Below are 19,844 nucleotides of genomic sequence, written 5' to 3'. Positions count from 1 at the left end.
CCTATCTATGCCTCTCAATTTTATAAACTTCTATCAAGTTGCCCTTCAGTCTCTGACGCTCTAGCAAAATAATCCAAGTTTATCCAACTCTCCTTATAGCTAATATGCTCTAATCCAGAAAATATCCTGGCAAACCTCTTTGCATCCTGTCCAAACCCTCCACTTCCTTCCTACAATGTGGTGACCAGAATAGTACATCAAATATAGGTTGACCAAAGTCTTAAACAGTTGCAACAAGCTATCCCAACTCCTATACTCAATGCCCCAAACGACGTCATATAGCTTCTTTACCACCTTATCCACCCATGTTGCTATAATCAGGGAGCTACGGTCCTGGACCCCAAGATTCCTCTTTATCAATATTCCTAAAGGCTCCAGCCATTGACAGTACACTTTCCTCTTGCATTTGACCTCCCAAATGCATCACTTCACATTTTTCTGGATTAAACACCATTTATCATTTCTCTGCCCAATTTCCCAGCTGATCTATATCCCATTTCATCCTTTGGTATCTTTCCTCGCTATCTATGACTCCGATTTTCATGTCATCCACAAACTTACTAATCAGTTCTTCTGTGGGGAACTTTAACAAAAGATTTTTGAATATCTGAGTGTGCTATGTACATATGCTATACTTGATCGATTTTGTTCATGACATCGTGAAAAGTTTCAAATAATTTTATCGCACATGATTTCCCATATGCAAATCCATACTGACTATGCCCATTAAGATCATTATCAATGAGGAGTCAATTAATCCCATCCTTTAGAACAGATTCTAGCATTTTCCCTACTGCTGATGGAAGGCTAACAGGTCTGGAGTTCCCTGTTTTCTATCTGACTCCCTTCTTAAATAATGAGGTGACATGTTTTTTAAGATTAGACTTACAGTGTGGAAACAGGCCCTCCGGCCCAACAAGTCCACACCGACCCGCCGAAGCGCAACACAACCATACCCCTACATTTACCCCTACCTAACACTACGGGCAATTTAGCATGGCCAATTCACCTGACCCGCACATCTTTTGGACTGTGGGAGGAAACCGGAGCACCCAGAGGAAACCCATGCAGACACGGGGAGAATGTGCAAACTCCACACAGTCAGTCGCCTGAGTCAGGAATTGAACCCGGGTCTCAGGCACTGTGAGGCAGCAGTGCTAACCACTGTGCCACCGTGCCGCCCAAACATTTGCCACCTTCCAAACCACAGGAGTTATTCCAGAGCTGATAGAGGTAGTTGATGCATTATAACAAATTCTATCGTTACCTCCTTCAATATCCATTTTGCTCTTGGGGAGACAGGCAGAACGTTTCAGAGAACACCTCTGGGACACCCGCACCAACCAACCCAACTGCCCCGTGACTGAACACTGACTCCCCCTCCCACTCCGCCAAGAACATGCAGGTCCTTGGCCTCCTCCATCACCAGACCATGGCAACACGACGCTTGGAGGGAGAGCGCCTCATCTTCCGCCTAGGAACCCTCCAACCACAAGGGATGAATGCAGATTTCTCCAGCTTCCTCATTTCCCCTCTCCCCACCTTATCTCAGTCCCAACACTGGGACTCAGCATCGCCTTCTTGACCTGCAATCTTCCTTCCGACCTCTCTGTCCCCACCCTCTCTCCAGCCTATCACCCTCACCTTAACCTCCTTCCAACTATCACATTCCCAACGCCCCTCCCCCAAGTCCCCCCTCCCTACCTTTTATCTTAGCCTGCCTGGCACACCTTCCTCATTCCTGAAGAAGGGCTTATGCCCGAAACGTCAATTCTCCTGCTCCTTGGATGCTGCCTGACCTGCTGCGCTTTTCCAGCAACAATTCCAAACTAAACCAGTTCCACCTGCCTGCACTTGACCCATAACCCTCCAAAACATTTCTTATTCATGTACCTATCTCAATGTCTTTTAAGCATTGTAATTGTACCTATATCTACCATTATCTCTGGAAATTCTACACACAAACCACTGTGTAAAAATGTTGCCCCTCATGTCTTTATAAACCTTTCTCCTCTCACCTTTAATATATGCCCCCCAGTCTTGAATTTCCCCACCCTAGAGAAAAGACTCCTGCTGTTCACCTTATATATACTGTTATGACACAGGGTAAACCCTTCTGCTAACTTAAACCTGCAACACAGAAAAGATTCACTCTTAAAATTTGACAGGCAAAGAACTATCCCGGAGGTAAATATTTAAAATAAAAATTAAGAACTTCATTTGTCAAGTCCAACAGAGAATATTAAAACTAATAGCTATTTACAACTCCTTTCTCTTTAACCTCCCACTCTGCAGTACTAGTCCGATACAAAAAACACAATTAAGATTTACAAAAAAAAACCATGCTTCAAAACCAGTCAGCTTTGCAGAGTTTCCTCTGTAGATTTTCCTCAGATCAGTTTTGATGTTCTGCAGCACAGATTCCCCATAGACAGGTACCTCTCAGAGAACTCTTGTGCTAGCAACTATATGTGTTGGTCTTTTGGCAGTTCTCTCTTGCTGTTCAAAATGTCCAGTTTTACACCCCAAAACATCAGATCATTTCATTATCAACAGACTAAATTCAAACTTGATTGGATTTTGGTATCTTGGAGCATAAATTAAACTGATTAGCTGAATTTGAATTTGATTTTATCTCATGGCAAGCCAGCTACTCTATTTGCATTGACCATGTATTACATTGTTATCTTGTTCAGAACACGTTTGTGCTGTGTCAGGCACTGTTGCAAGCTTTTCATTTCTTACAGTTGCAGTACCTCTACACCTTCATGACAATACCCTCATGATTTAGTAAACTTATACAGGGTCAGCACACAACCTCTACATTCCAGGGAAAGAAGACACAGTCTCTCCTTAGAACTCAAACCTTCCACTTCTAGCTACATTCTGGGAAATCTCTTCTGTATCCTCTCTGGTTTAATAATATCCTTCCTATAACAGGACAACCAGAACTGGACACAGCACTCCAGACGAAGCCACACCAATGTCCTGTACAACCTCAACATGAGTCCAAACTCCTCTAATCAAAGACCTGAGCAATGAACACAAGCGTCTAAATGCCCAAAAGTTCTTCATAAATCACTAGCACAAAGATGAGTCAGAAACATGGCACAATTATGATGGATTTTATTCAACTTTGCAACGGTCAGCCTGGAAACTTTCCTCAATCTATTTTTGAGATCTCAATGTCACAACAGACCAGATCTGTGAAGCAAAACTGACTTTCACATGTGCCCTGTTCAGGTTAGCATGCCCAGAGTTAACAATCAATACCCACTTACTGTGTATTGCTCAGTGATTAATGCGTGGGTTCCCAGTACATTCATCCCTTTGTGAAAGGGCAGATAGTCTTGTAAATGCTGACGTGTAGGTGCAGACTATTCCAATTGATTACAGGTTAAATCCACATACAAAATTAAATGATAAGCAATGTAATGAAGCTTAAATAAAATTAAACTGATATCAGTCCACTAAGGGTTAATGTACACTTACTGTGGTTCCACATTGTACAGACCAATAATGAAACATGGAAAATTCTCTGATGATACTGAGAGAAGATATTGCATTTGAATAACAAACTCGTGGAGTTTAGACACTTTTACTGAAATCACTGCACAGCAGCTTGATCTATTTATTTATTTTAGAGTTACATGTTTTGAATCTTGTAATGGGAGTTGTTAATATTTCAATGTTGCCAATTTCTACGTAAATCTGTCATCAACACAAGTTATCCCTACAATGTTGTCTGCAACATTAAGATTAATTCACTCTGGTTAAGTCAATCTGTCAATTCTCCACTGGTTGGAGTCATGCCTAACAAAGATAAATGGTTATGGTAGTTGGAGGCCATGAGTTTAGCTCCAGGACATCTTTGCCGGAAGTCCTGAGGGCAGCGTTCTCCACTCAACCATCTTCAACTACTTTATCAATTACCTTACTCCCAATGTAACATCTGAAATGAGAATGTTTGTTATTGATTGCACAATATCTAGCACCATTCACAACTCCTCAGATACTGAAGCAGACTGTGTTCATATGTAGTGAGATTTGAACCACATTTGGGTTTAACAACCATCCTTCGTAACACACAAGTGCCAGACAATGGCCATCCCCAGCAACAGAGAACCTATTTGTCTCCCTCTGACACTCACAAAAGCACATAAATGCTATAGCACAGAAGATAACCTTTAGCCCAGCGTATTTGCAACATCTCTCCAAATGAGGTTCATGAATTAGTGCTAATATGCTGCCTGCTCCCCAAATGCTTGTTTTTTTTTATATATACAAATAACCATCCAATATCCTCTTGAATACCACAGTTGAATTAGCCTCTACCATTAATCCAGGCAGTGTATTCCAAACTTAAATTTTCATTTTGTGAAAATGTTTTTCTCATCTCCCATTTGCTTCTTATGCAGATCGAATTAAATCTATGCCCTGTTGTTGATCTTTTATGAGCAAGGACAATTTCTCCGTATCTACTCTATGTAGCTCACTCGTGATTTTGAAAATCTCTATCGGATCCCCTCTTATTCAAATATTCCAGCTAATGTCTAACAAATGTCCTATACAAGTTTAACATCACCCATGATGCAGAATGCTTTATTAACTAGTCCGGCCACTTTCGGTGATCTGTACAAGTATGAACCCCCATACCTCCTTTAGAGAAGACCTTGCATGTTTATATATGTCTGTACACGCTCTTCCTACCAAAATGCATCACGTCTCCACTTTTTTTGCACTGAAGCACATTTGCTACCTGTCTGCACAATCCAACAACTTGTCTTTTCAACATTCTATACAGTTCTCACAGTTTATAATTCTTCCACATTTTCTATCTAGAAACTTCCCCTGCATGCCAAGATCTAATTTATGAATATGTATCCTGAGAAACAAGTGTTCCAATATCTACAGATGGCATCCTCCATTGCGAACCTTCCTCCATTGATAAATATCCATTGACCATTACTGTCTAACATTACCATTACTGACTTCTCCCACCAACATCCTATTTCATAGAACAGAAACTGATTGAATGAGGTGGATGAACATCGTAGCTACAGTAGTTGGCTAGCAATTGGGAAGCGTGCAGTGAGTAATTCAACTCTACTCTTGAAGCCTTCTGATCATGGATAACGCACAGGTCAGGAGTGTGATGGACAATACCCCACTTGCCTGAAGAAGAGCAGCTCCAGCCACACTCGAGAAGCCCATCATCATCCAAAATAAAACAACCACTTAATCTCCACTTGGACCACTTCCAACATTTACTCCCTCCAGCACCAACACACAGTATCCACCATCTACAAGACGTACTACAGCAACTCAGCAAGGCCGCTTCAAGAATACTTTGCAAACTGTGATCTCCAGCATCAAGAGTGTAAGGGAGAGGAAGCAAATATGAGATGCCACCACCACCCTGCTAGCTACACTGAATCCTGACTTGAATTCATATCACTGTTGCTGGGTGAAATTCCTGGACTATCCCATCTGACAGCACTGTGGATATCCCTACACCACATGGACTGTACCAATTCAAGAAGGCAGCATACCATCACTTGTCAGGAACAATTAGTGATGGTAATAAATGTTGCCAGTGATATCCACATTCTGTAAACAAACTAAGAAAATACATACTCATATTAACATACTCCAACTTCTAAAGTAAGCTTTGAATATGTTGTGCATCTAAACAAAGCATTCATTGATTTCTCAGAAGGATTGCTTGGTTCTCAATTTTTACATGCTAAATAAGTAAATGGGACACATTCATGAAATGTCACTCAGTCTCTGCAATGCCTATTAGTCCATTAGATGGTGCTGCAATAGATAGTTTCATCTTAGTGTGATATCTCTTGTGTGGGATAATCTAATGATACAGCAGAAGCAATTGTATGGGTCATTCGGAGTTTGTATAATCAGATCACTGTTAGAAATGCTGTCTGAAAATGTTTTAATCCACTAACATTTTCCTCAATGATTAAAATTTCAAAGAGGCATAATAAAAATGGAAATATTTTTAAAACCATTTTGAATTTTGCAATGCTGTGCATAACTTTTACAGTCAATTGGATATTCATTATAATATTCTATATAACAATAACTTCCATTGAGCATTTCATATTGGTTTATTTGCACTGGACTTGCCGTGGTTTGTGGTTCGGCAGAGGAACGACATGAAGCTATTCAGATTATAGTTTGTCAAATTAATTTGTTCATGGTCAACCTATGGCTCGTTTTAACGATATTTTAAATGCTCCATACGCCTTGATACTTGCACTCAATAAAACTCTTTCACATTCACTTCTGAAAACGTCAATTGGAGCCCAGTGTCAAAAGCAGTGTTTTACTACACTGAGTGTATGCAAAACGTGCTTCCTGATATTATGTAGAAGACCTCACCAGTACCTCAACTGAATTTCTTCTGCCATAGTTTTGCCCAGTCTGTGAGCCGAATTCCAGAGTCCAGCCTTTGTATGTGCAAATTCCCAAATGACCCAGGAAGAACCATCTATAATATCCAAATATTTCTCTATACCTCTCGCACTATCTGTTCAATAGATTTGCTTCAAATAATTTGACCAACAATTGGACATTTTTTATTTTATGAGAAATAAGTGAGGAAGAAAATTACTGCAGATGCTGCAATCTGTACTGAAAATGAGAAGTGAAGATCACAGCAGGTCAGGCAGCATCCATGGAGAGAAAGGAAGCTAACCTTTCAGGCCTAGATTGCCTGCTACATTTCTGACATTAGATTCCCTACAGTGTGGAAACAGGCCCTTCAGCCCAACCAGTCCACACCAACCCTCCAAAGAGTAACCCACCCAGACCAATTTCCCCCTCTGACTAATGCACCTAACACTATGGCAATTTAGCATGGCCAATTCACCTGACTCGCACATCTTTGGACTGTGGGAGGAAACCAGAGCAAACCCACGCAGACACAGGGAGAATGTGCAAACTCCACACAGACAGTCACCTGGGGCTGGAATTGAACCTGGGACCCTGGTGTTGTGAGGCAGCAGTGCTAACCACGGAGTCACCATGCCACCCACATTAGAACAGAGATTACTATTTGAATACACTTCACTGGCTACAAAACACTTTGTGAAATCCTGAGGTTGTGAAGGACAACATATTTGCAGGGCTTTTTTTGGTCTATTTAACAAGATGCTGTAAAGTCTTTGATAATGGAACTTTACTTTGCAGCAGGGTTAATACTAGACAGTCATGCAAGTAATTCAGGGATAATTGTTGTTTGTTTCCTGAATGCGGAGGAGTTCTCCCTACCCCAACACAAAAACAGCACATCCTACAGTAACTTTAGACTCCTGTTATAACTCAATTCCTTGGAAGTATTCTACAATGCAAGGCTGGCAAAAGCAATTTCCAGACAAATCAGGAGCTATAAACAAGATACAAGGGTTCACCATTAATGCAGTGTAATGATGCTGAAACATGCCAGCAATTTCATTTCATAACTCATTTTGTCCAAATGAATATTTCTCTATAAAACCTTTGGTTAAATGGAATGCTAGCTTCTGTGGGAGTTGAGTGACATCTGACAACCAAATAACATAACCTGACAGTGTGGTAATAAATAGATGTGCAGTTTTGAGAGATGGAATCTTGTGTAAAATCATTTCAGCCCCATAAAAGCAAAAACTCTGGTTATTTTATTAATTTACAACCTTTAATTAAAGTTTCAATTTCCAAATTTCAGTCAGTGGCTCAGTGGTTGGCACTGCTGCCTCACAGCACTAGGGATCCAGGTTCAATTTGACCCTTGAGTGTCTGTGGGGACATTCCCCCTGTAACTGTATGGGTTTCCTCTGGGTGCTCTGGTTTCCTCCCACAGTCCAGAGATGTGCAGAGTAGGTGGATTGGCCATGAAAAATTTGCATAATGTGTCCAGGAATGTGCAGGCTGGGTGGGTTAACCATAGGAAATGCAGGGTTACAGGGATAGAGAAAGGGGTGGGATTGCTCTTCTAAGGAGTCAGTGTAGATTTGACGGGCCAAATTGCCCGCTTCCACGCTGTGGAAATATAATAAGAAAATTGTGGGCAGCATAATTTCAGAGCAGTTCCAAGGAGCTTTGACTTTTAATTCTTCAAGTCCAATGATCATTAAATTAACAAATCAAAGTTATTAAAATCAGCATCTTTATTGATCCTGATCTTTGAACTGAAAATTAAACTTACAACGTCCAATCAATCAAATTAAAGTCAGGGATACTCTCTGCAACACTATGCAAAATTAACTGTTTGAACTTGAGATTTCAATGCCCAATTAAATGGTTCCTGAGGGCAGTGGGATGCTGGGCTGCGACACTAGCAGAACGGTCTTGACTGGCTCTTTCACTCTGTTCAGTAGGAGCCAGGGAAGTTGAAACAAAGCCAATTGGCAATTCACATTCCCAGGCCATTGATGGGTCAACAGCACAGGAGCACTGGCAGAGGGCAGGAGTAGATGCATTCTGTAGCACTGTGATACAGATAGGTCAGGCAGCATCAATGAAGAGAGAAACAAAGTCAACACTCCATCTACTTGACGGTTATAATGAAAACTTCAAGTCGATCAACTCCAAGTGCTCATCATTATTAAAAATTAAATCCAACAGACAGCATCCAAGCATGTGCTGAAAATACTGAAATTAGGATGGTGCTGCACAATATTAGAGCTGGTCCATTCAAGAGAATTTTGTTCCACAGGGAAAAAGTTGGAATTCTTGTCAAATATGCCTGATGCTGAAAATTAACAATCATGGAGTCGCATTCCTTCAGATTTTGAATACCTCTACAGATTTAAAACAATTGAAAGACTGTATTTTAATTAAAATACAGTCTCTTATCTCTTTTAATTTCCTTCACTATTTGATTTTCTGCACATACCTTCATATTGAATAGATTACTTTGAATTTGACTTCCTGGTTTAAGCCAAGTATCCCCTGACAGCCTACAGCTCACAGGAACACACTGCTGCTGGTGCTGTTCACAAAATTCCAAGCCAAATCCTGGCATTCCCTCCCTAATGGCATTGTGGGTCTAACCACAGCAGGTGGACTGCAACTCACCACCACCAAGGGCAGGTAATAAACCCTGTTCAGCCAGCGATGCCCACATCCCACAAAATGAATACATTTTTAAAAAGTTCACCTGTTGAGGAACGTGTAGCAATTGAAATCTGGTCAGCCAGTAGACCTCATGGAATAAGAGGTCCCTGCATGGACCAAGTTAACAGCCCAATCAATCAATCAATCAATCAGGGAATCCTGGCCAACAGACATTAAACAGGGACGTCAGGGGTTCTGTTCACTGCAGGAACCTGTTCTGAGCTAGCTGGGCCAGTGACATGCACTGTCTGCATGTAAATAAAGGGTGACATGGTAACGGGATAAAGGCCTTCATGGAGTTATTCCAGAATCTACACTGTTTGCACTCTTTAATAACTGCAAAGTGCAGTATAAAAGCCCACAGGAAGTCTAAATACAAATGAAAACAGCAAGCATTGTTAGTTCACTGCTGACTGCAAAATGTGAGCTGTTAACTCAGTTTGTTTTTGCACAGATGCTGCTTGACGACACGGAGTGTTGCTCAGCTTTCTCTGCTTTTATTTCTTATTTCCAGCATCTGTTGTGTATTGCTATTCATACGATTGTGCACTCTGAATTGCAAATATTCAAGAAACAAATCCATACTTTGCAGGTCACTATTTTGAAAAAGCACCAGTTTTATCACTCCAAGCAATCTTTATCCTGTCTTTTTCTCCTGAAACCGAAGGCATGCACCACAGAGATAAAACTTCCCTTGTAATACACGTGTATGATATGGGTATCACTGCTGGGTCAGAATTTATTGCCTGTCCCTATTACCCTTGCAAAGATGGTGGTAAGCTGCCTTCTTGAACCGTTGCAGTCCATGTACTGTCGGTAGGCCCACAATGCCCTTAGAGATGGAATTCCAGGACTTTGACCCAGTGATAGTGAAGGAGCACTGGTACATTTCAAAGTCTGGTTAGTAACTGGCTTGGAGGAGAATGTTCAGGTGGTGGTGTTCCCATGTACCCACTGCCCTTGTCCTTCTAGATGGAAGTGGTCATGGATTTGGAAGGTACTGTGTAAGGATCTTTGGTGAATTTCTGCAGCGTATCTTACATGTGACACACCCCTCTGCTACAGAGCATTTTTGGTGGATCAGTCAATGCTTGTGGATGTGGTGCTGATCAAGTGGGCAGCTTTGTCCTGGGTGGTGTCAAGCTTCTTGAGTGTTGTTGAAGCTGCACTCCTCCAGGCACATGGGGAGCATTCTACCACACTCCTGACTTGTGCCTTGTAAATAGTGGACAAACTTTTGGGGGGTGGGGTCAGGTGGTGAATTATTCACTGCAGTATTCCTAGCCTCTTACCTGTTCCTCTAGCCACTGTGTTTATGTGGTGAGTCCAGTTGAGTTTCTGGTCAATCGTAGACCCAAGGATGTTGAAGGTGGGGGATTCAGAGCTGCTAATGACATTGGCTCTCAAGGTGTGGTGGTTAGATTGTCTCTGATTGGAGATGGTCATACCTTGGCGCTTGTGTGGTACAAGTTTCACTTGTCACCTTTCAGTCCAATATTGGATATTGTCCAGGTCTTGTCACATTTGAACATGGACTGCTTTAGTATCTGAGGAGTTGTAAATGATGCTGAACATTGTGCAAACATCTCCACTTCTGTCCTTGTGATGGAGGGAAGGTCATCAATGAAACTGCTAAAGATGATTGGACCCAAGACACCGCCCCAAGGTGTCCCAGAGCTGAGATGACTAATCATCAATAAACATAAATTTTCCTTGGTGCCAGGTATGCCTTCAATTTACAGAGAGTTTTCCCCTTGTTCCCAGTTTTGCCAGAGCTCTTTGAAGCCACAATCACTCAAATGTAACCTTGACGTCACCCTTGCCTCACTTTCTGCATTGTTCTACAAGTTTCACACCATGAAGGACAAGCAGCCTTCATGATTAGCAACCAGTCCACATCTTCAACATTTACTTCCTACGCTACCAATGCACAGTGGCAACAGCATGTACCATTTACAAAGTGCATTGCATTAACTCACCAACAACATTCCTTTGACAGCACAAATAAAAATACCACGGATGCTGGAAACCTGAAATTAAAGCAAAGTGCTGGAGAAACTCAGCAAGTCTGGCAGCGTCTGTGGTGAGAGAAACAAAGTTATCACCACAAGTACATACCTTCAAAACAGGACTCAAAGCTTCAACTCTTTATATCTCCACAGATGCTGCCAGACTTGCTGAGTTTCTCCAGCACTTTGTTTTTATTCACTGACAAACTACACAGCATCCTGAGTTGGAAATAAATTGTCTTCCTTCATTGTCACTGGATTAAAAGTCTAGAAATCCCTCCATAAATCAGCACTGTACTGTCCCACCAGCCCAAAAACTGCAAAGGTTCAAAAGGCAGCTTACCGTCTTCTGTAGGGCACTGAGGGATGGGCATTAAACAATGGTCCAGCCAATGACATCTCATTAACATTTTTTCTGTAATCGCCTCATGGTAAATGTCAGTATTGGCAAACAGGAAGAGATAGAGGTCAATCCATTCCCAGGAATGTCTAATCCAATATTCACTCTCAAAACTTCCAACCAAAAGGTGGTTTGATGATGAAGAAAAACAGGACTTCTGAGGGTTTTCTCCATACCGCCTGGCCAAGGGACATTCAGCACCCTTAATGGTAGTGGGACTGAGATTAGCTTTCTAACAGCTAGCAAGGATCAGACATTACATTGTCCTGATTGACAGAGCCCAGGTCTGCAATCCACAATACAATTACCAAACTGAACAACAACCTTCTGATATATTTGTCTTCCAGCCACCTTTATTTAATCTCCAGGACTGCAAAATCCAGATGCAAGGACAGATAGTACGAGAAACACCGTCCTCTCTCTCAACTGAAATCTAGCCTTTGGGCCAGAACAGATGATCACTGGATGTTTCGTCCATTTCTGTCTCGTTTAATTATAATCACTGGATATCTAACATTAATTAAATCAATACTGTATACAAATTATTAATAAAAAAGTAGCCATCAAAACAAAATTAATAAGGCAAAGACGGACTTAAAATTTACATTGCACATTTCATAACCTCAAGACTTTACAAAACACTTTACAGCTAATGAAATACATATGAAATATAGTCACCGTGTATGAAATTCAGCAGTCCATTTCCAGGCTGCAAGCAGCAACAAACAACATAAATAGGATCGTATGCTTTTTGGCATTAAATGGAAAACGTACATTGGTCAGGATATTGGTGGGAGGTGGTGGGGGGTTTGGAAAACAGTTTGGTCTTCTTTGAAGAGCACCACAAGATCATTTCCATCTTGCCGGGAGAGCTTAATCCTTACCCCGGCACTGCAGAGTTCCCTCACTACTTCACTGCCAAGTGTTAGCCAGGATCACATCACATTTTTGGAGTGGGACTTGAAGCTATGACCTCCCGACTGAGAAGCAAGATCACTTTCCTTAGAAACAAAGTTGACACGTTAAGAGGGCATTTTGACGAACACTTGGGGAAAAAAAAAGAAAAATATTTAGGCAAATGGAAAATATGGGGGAGAATGAATTTTAATGCCTAGGTCAGAGTTGGAGCTAACAGTGGCACAGGTACCTCTGATGAAATGTCTTTGATTTATTATTTTCCAATCACATAGAAAGAACGAACAGCTGAAAATATGTGGACTGAAAAAATATGTAAATATGCAAGTGAGAATAAACTGAGCAAGTGAAACTGACAACTTGTGTAACCACTGCCTCTTGGGGAAAAAGGAATGCATTACTGGAACAAGTCAATAGCACAGATGCAAAACAGTCTGAAACATGCAAAGCTGAGAACTATGACGCAAGGCAAATGCTGCATTTATTCAGAAGGAAGCTATGGGAAACACTGGGCAACCACTGGGCAGGATGGATCTTCATCATCTCATTCACATCATTTAGTTCATGTTGGAAATCCATTAGGACCGTCTGGTCAAATGCAAAGATGCTCATAAAACACTGTCCACAAAACAGTAACAGTGTGACCAATGTGTCAATTCTCCAATCACATCAAGTCCTATCAGTTCTAACTATAGGGAAAGACAAAATGGGGCTCAGGCTATTTTCTTTACTGCTGGTCTTGAAGAGTTTGGTGGAATAATTTCCCACTTGTCAGAGAATCCCAAAGTAAGGGACTCAACATCGGAGAATCAATAATAAACCCAACAAAGAAACAGAAATCTCTTTGCCAAGACATTAATGAAAATATGGCTCTTGTCCCCACAAAAAAAGTGCTCCACACAGAAAGCATGAATACTTTTAAGGGGAAGTTTGATAATTACATTGGGAGAAAGGAACAAAACAAAAAGGCCATGAGAAATCATAAAATGGTTACAGTTTGAAGAAGGCCACACTGCCCATTGTGTCCGTGCTAGCCCTCTGCACACAACAATTCATCTCCTGCTGTTCCCCAACTTCTTCCCATGGCTCTGCACAAATTCCCTTTGCAGATAATGATCCAATTCCCCTTTGAAAGCCTTGATTGACACTGCCTCCACCACAGTCTCAGACTGTGCAGGACAGACTCTTAACCAGTCACATCATTTAAAGAAATTGCTTCTCCTGTGAATTATTTTAATTGTGTTCCCTCTGCCCTTCAATCCTTCCATCAAACAGGAATTTGATTCTTCCCATTTTTCCTGTCCTCATGATTTTGAATATCTCAATCAAATTACTTCTCATCCTTCTCTCCAAAAAAAAAGTCATATTTTCTCCAAATCTATGCATGGATCTGAAGTTTGGCATTGCTGCATCCAAACTCATGAATCTTTCTTTGATGGATTTGCGTCCTTCCTGTAAAGTAGTGCCCAGAGCTGGTCAAAAGCCTTGAGCTGAATAAATCAATTGCCAAAATGGGGCTTGAAATCATAACTCTAAAGATTCCCATTATCTATGTACTAACTGTGGTAGCCAGGTTGTGTAAGGTGATATGGTGAGAGAAGAGGAAGGAGTGTGGACTATGTACACACTGCTGGGCCGAATGTGTGCAAGTCTGTTTTCATTTGTGTTCGTGTAACAATAGGATCATTCAGAGCATGCAGATGAGGAACAGCTTTTGTGCAATCCACACACAAAGTGGACAACACACATGTACCTATATCAGTACAACGCTTCTCCAGCAGTGAGAGACTATTAGGAGATGATGTTGCAACCAGCATGAAGCTGAATTTGGAAAGCTTAATATGAACAGCCTTTCACCAAAAGCTATTTTGCTGCATTCATTTAAGCTAGTGAAGAGCTACAGGGACAATGAAGTCTTTCCAAAGTCAAAAAATAAATACCGCAGCAGGCAGAGTTCTGCAGGTGCACTTAGCAGCCAGCAGAGATCTCAGCCTGTGTTTCAGCTTGCCAAACGCGGGGCAGCGGGCACACCGCCCAGCACAGCCAACGCGGGCCAGCGGGCACACCGCTCAGCACGGCCAATGCGGGCCAGCGGGCACACCGCTCAGCACGGCCAACGCGGGCCAGTGGGCACACCGCTCAGCACACTGGCACAGGGTTGTGAACTTGCAGCTCAGCACACAGAATCCGAGGCAGGTCTGGTATGTCCTATTTGTTTACCCTTCCTGGAAAATCCTTCCCATCTCCATCCTCCAACCAACAGCAGAGATAAAGCAGGGGCTGTTCACTGTACGTTAGTGTGTATCTGGTGGTAGTTGAAACATTTTCACCTCAAGTGCTAATCATTAGGAGCCCTGGTGAGACTTCTCCAAGTACTTCCACAGTATTTTGATTAACAAATCCGAAATAACACTGCTGGCACCAGCTTAAAGCAACAGAAGATAATTTGTTGATGTTTACATATTCGGAAAGATGGTCTGTAAACAAAGTAACTCATATCCTAAACAAAAAAAAACTAAAGAACCGCAGATGCTGGAAATTGCTGGAAAAGCTCAGCTGGTCTGGCGGCTTCTGTGGAGGGAAATCGGAGTTCACGTTTCGGGTCCAGTGACTGTGAAAACAGTAAACGGTTTACTCTCCACTGATGTTGCCAGGCCGGCTGAGGTTTTAACACCAATTTCTGTTTTTATTTATTAAGTTTTATTCGAGCGGCCTCCAATTCTTAATAATAAAAACACCCTGAGATACATCAAACACGAAGCATTTGATTTGGGTGTCTGACTAGAATGTTCTCTACTCTGAGACAGTCTGGTAAAAGGATGTGGGAAAGGACATTTTTATTGGGAGGGAGGGAAGCACGCAAGTTGGTTGTTCGTTCGTTAAATGTTCGGAGACAGAAAACTTGACTCCCTGTGCTAGTTCGAAAGACTTCTTCGGCAAAGTTCCCTCACCCCCTTAGTTGTAATGGATGCTCGCTGCGTTTGAAAATTACACAAAGTGTAATTGAAACACTAACATCTCAGCCTGGCTCGCTTCTCGGATCTCTTTCTCGCTGGTTGCTATCTGTAGATCATCAGCTCCTGTCTCTTCTTCTTTCCCCCGGGTTGTTTGCCGAGACTGATGGATCACAGCTTATTCTCCATAACACTCCGCTTCCCAACTCGACACGGAACGAAATGCACTTCCCCAGCACCACCTAAGTACGCGAGGTCAAACCAGCAAACACTCGGGTCCAGGAATATATGGCTCAATGGTTCAATCTGTCAAGTCTTCAGGGGAAAGCAGTGCCTGTGGAGGAATTCTGCCAAGCAATGTATGTTGCTCTCCTGGTATAAGGTGAAGCGGGATGGATTGCTATCTCGTTCCTCGTCCATTCATTAAACCTATTCTCAAATCTAATGGCCACTCGGAAACAAAGAAATTATTTACATGACGTGCATTCTCACAAGCCACCTCTGGTCGGAAAGAAACAGCAGGGAAGTTTCAAATTTAACCCTTTCTAGCAACCGCCACACATTACAGAACCTTGCCCCTGACTCGTTTTGGCATCAGATGACACTGGGAAAACAATTGCCCATCAACATTACCTCTCTCTCTCTCTCTCTATTTTAAGTATCGCTCCAGTGTACAGCGCGAAGCTGCAAACTGGCATTGCAAATCTCCCCAAAAAGGTTGTGAGACGGTGTGCCCGAGCGGTCTGTGACCGAAGAACCAGCAGTGACAGTATTCCGGAGTGGGAGATGGTGTAGAAGAGAGGAAATGAGTGTTCGCTAAAGCAGGACAAGCTCGCCATCTGCTCAAACGCTGGGGGGGAGAAGGTGGGGGGGGACATTCGGAGTGCATTCTCGCTGAGACACACAGGGACTGAAACCAGGTCAAAACAGTTTTATTGTTGACAAGAGTGCAAGCCTCTCTAAACCAACCTGGCCTGTTCAGCAAAACACAACAGAGCTGGGGGAATAGCAGCGAGAGGGAAGGTGGTACAGGTCAAACCCTCACCCCAAAAGTCCCAATCAGACTTCACTGGCCAGGACACTGCGGGCGGATCATTCAACCACTCAGCCCTGGACCCAAACGCTCTTCCCTCACCTCCCCATGAACTGCGCCCCCGCCCCACTTCCCCGGGTTCTCTGCAGCCCCAGCCCCTTCCCCCGCCCCGGGACAGGGCTCCAAGCGGTCTCTTACCTTCGTTAGCAGCGCTCCGGTGACTGTGCAGGAGTAAGTTTAGGAGGACGAGGCGGCAGAAGCGCAGGCGAGCTAAAGTCATTTTCAAATTCCTGTCCCGGCACTTCTCCTCCCGCACCAGGTTCTCTCCAACTCTCACTATTGCATTCGTACTGTCGCGTTGCATTTCCTCTGTTAGCTCAAACTGGGCTCTGCTTCCCCCACCGCCACCCTACCTTGTTCTTATCTTTTATTACATTCCAGCATCTGCTCCAATATTAACAGCGAACTGCAACCAGTGTCGAGTCTAGAGAGAGAGGGTGGGCAGCTCATTGATTGACAGCTTCAGAAACCAGTGGAAATCCAAAGCAAATATTTGCATTGTCTCTGGGAGATTTTATTGACAGGGAGTCGCCCACTCAATGAATTGCTTCTGCAAACTAAGGCGGACCAATTGACAGAAACAGCCAATGAGCCGAGAAGGCGTGGCCCGCTTTCCAATAGGTCCTGCCCTTTCACATTGAACTGAGCATAAATTGATAATAATTATTGTTTGTGACTGCTCATTAATGTTTCACATTCAAGTTGCTAATTTCAGTTCCATCCAGTCCTTCACACATTTTCAAATCTGTCACTTTCCCAGTTTGAGTGTAATTATTCTGTTTACATGCTAACGCGCTGAGATGTTAAATGTTTGAATCAACTTTGAATCAACATTTTTGCACAGCTCTGAACCCGGGATTCCCGTCTCAAACATCTATCACTGCACCACAGAGACTCTCAATCTTGAGAACCGAATCCAAAAGATGAATGTTTCATCGAAGGTGCGGTATAATATTGTGTCATTATCTGTTGGTAAACTGTCAGAACTCGTCACTTGCAATCAAATTGGGAAACATTTAGCAGCGCCCGATACAAGTAGCTAATTCTCAACATTGCGTTTGACGAATTGAGTTTTTTGTTGTTAGTTGGCCACAAGAAAATAAAATGCACCAGTAATGGATTTCCAGAAAGTCTCTGCCTCACGAGACGCTTGGAAAACTTTGGAAATATGAGCAAATGGAGGCGCTAAAAAAAAAGGACCCCGAAAAGTAAAACACTGTGGGCGTTGAAAATCTGAAATATTAAAGAAAGAATGCTGCATCCCGCCAGGAGAAACAAAAAGCGCGATAACGTTTCAGGTGTCTGCGTCCATCGAGTGGATAGACTCGTGTCCGACACATCCTGGGTATGACCCGAGTCTATCAATCGGGAGCTTTATACACAGGGAAGTTCAGTCAGAGAGGGAGCCGAAGTGATGCTTTGCAGTGGTCAGTGTTTTGGAGGGACTTATCCAGGTGTACGGAACACATTTTTTTTAAACTGAGCGGAAGAATTCTGCTGTTACTGAGGGGTTTTGCAAAACGGGACGCCGATTATAAATCACCACCTTCAGTGCACCAGGGGATTTCTGGTATAAAGCTGCTAAGAAAACATAGTTTTATGAAACAGGCAGCTTTGTTTTGGCTGTAGATAAACGAGGGACAAGAAACAAGGAGCTGGAGAGTAAATTTATTAGACATCGGGAGAGGAGTGGATTATAAGGAACAGCATTCTGCATTTGTGTAGCACCTTTTCCATGATCGTACTTAGAAAAAGAATGGGCATCAAGTTGAAATCAAGTTATTAAGACAGATGCCCAAACTTTTGATGCAAAAGGGTTTTTAATGTAAAAAATGCTTTATGCAGCGTCTTTACAACCTCAAGATACTGCAGCTGGTTTTATAACTTAATTCAGTCCTTTGGAAGCGGACGTTATTGCTATAGGCAACGCAGCAGTCGATTTGTGCACAGCACGATCCCACAAACAGCCCTGTGACAACTACCAGTCTGTTTTTATGTTGGTTGAGGTATTGAGATTGAACTGGATACTGATAAATTGAATCTGGATATTGAGGGATAACCCCACCTGCTGTTGCTAAAAACAAAAGTAGCGTAAGATCTTTTTTATCTCCACCAGGAAGAACAAGGTCAGAAGTCACAGGTTACAGGCTTCACGTGACGAAGGGGCAGCGCCCAGAAAGCTTGTGATTTCAAATAAAGCAGTTGGACTGTAACCTGGTGTGGTATGACTTCTGACCTTGTCCACCCCACCCCCACATCCCGAAGAATAGGCAAAGCTCCTTTAAATGCCTTATCTCGGAAAACGGCAGCTGTTGCAGTGTCCCCTCAGTACTGCACTAATTTGTCAGATTAGAATGCGTCCTCATATCCCCGAAGGAGACTTTGAACATGTAAATAATGCTACTTTAATATGATGTTAGTATGAAAAACAAGCACAAATTCTCAAGGTTTTCTCCTTCCCTACCTCAAGCTGAAAGACTTGTTGGACACTTCAACCCCAAATACTTCATTCAGTAAATATCTTCCTGACCCACTGAAGAGAGAAAACATTAGCGCCTTTGAGAATGCACAGGAAAGATTCGCCAGGATATTGCTGCTGATATGACATTATTTAATAATATTTATATATTCGAAAATTCTTATATATTTTTGTCAATAAGAGAGGGAGGAGAGAGATTGAGATTTTTGCTTTGCACAATACATTTTTTGTACAGCAAGTTGAGAATTTAGCTTTGAATTGTTATAACAACCACTCTACCTTAACAATGGCCAAATGTTTCCCTCAGCACCGTACATGTCAAAGGTTCATCGACAATTACATGGATGAGTTGAGATGGGTTCAGAGTAATTGTAAATATAATTGTTGACCATAATTCAGTTTAGCATATTAAATGGCACATTATCATTCAAGTCCATCAGGAATTGAATATTTTACTTTATTATGCCACATTGTGGTAAGCTCTATTCGATTCAGAGTTCCTTTTATTTTAACAATAAGTTGACCATGTTCTAAAGATGAAATTGAATTAAGTCAGGGATTTGTGGGGACAGAGTTGAATAAATCCTTCCACTTGATGTAAGGAAGAAAAAAGCCTTGAGAATATGTGTTAGTTTTTTAAGTTGATATATTAGCATTACTTAATTTTGCCAGTTTGTTTGCAATGGAATAAAGATCAGAAAGCAGCTGAAGGGCATAGTGTCCCAGCCTGTTTAAGGGAGACCTGCATTTAGCACCATTTCTGCATGATTAAGTGCAGGTGCACATGTTTTGTGATCTGGGAGTATATACAGATAATGGTAAGCATATTTAATCCTGTGTGTATATTTTATGATGATTGTTTGTATTTAACAATGTG

The 19,844-nt window shown here is 42.1% G+C and overlaps 1 protein-coding gene across 2 annotated transcripts in view; it reads right to left on the bottom strand.

Moving 5' to 3' along the window:
* Positions 1 to 16,835, bottom strand: part of LOC132830037 (ephrin type-A receptor 7-like) — a 604,896-nt gene extending 588,061 nt beyond the window's left edge. For both annotated transcript variants that reach the window (XM_060847499.1, XM_060847500.1), the window contains exon 1: positions 16,627 to 16,835. In XM_060847499.1, the coding sequence (XP_060703482.1) occupies positions 16,627 to 16,792 (166 nt within the window). In that variant the 5' untranslated portion in view covers positions 16,793 to 16,835. The remainder of the gene's footprint in view (positions 1 to 16,626) is intronic.
* Between the last annotated feature and the right edge of the window lie 3,009 nt (positions 16,836 to 19,844).

This window comes from Hemiscyllium ocellatum, chromosome 30 (genome assembly GCF_020745735.1).
Source record: "Hemiscyllium ocellatum isolate sHemOce1 chromosome 30, sHemOce1.pat.X.cur, whole genome shotgun sequence".
NCBI lineage: Eukaryota > Metazoa > Chordata > Chondrichthyes > Orectolobiformes > Hemiscylliidae > Hemiscyllium > Hemiscyllium ocellatum.
The sequence above is the reverse complement of the archived record's forward strand: the minus strand, read 5'-3'. Positions and strand labels throughout refer to the sequence as shown.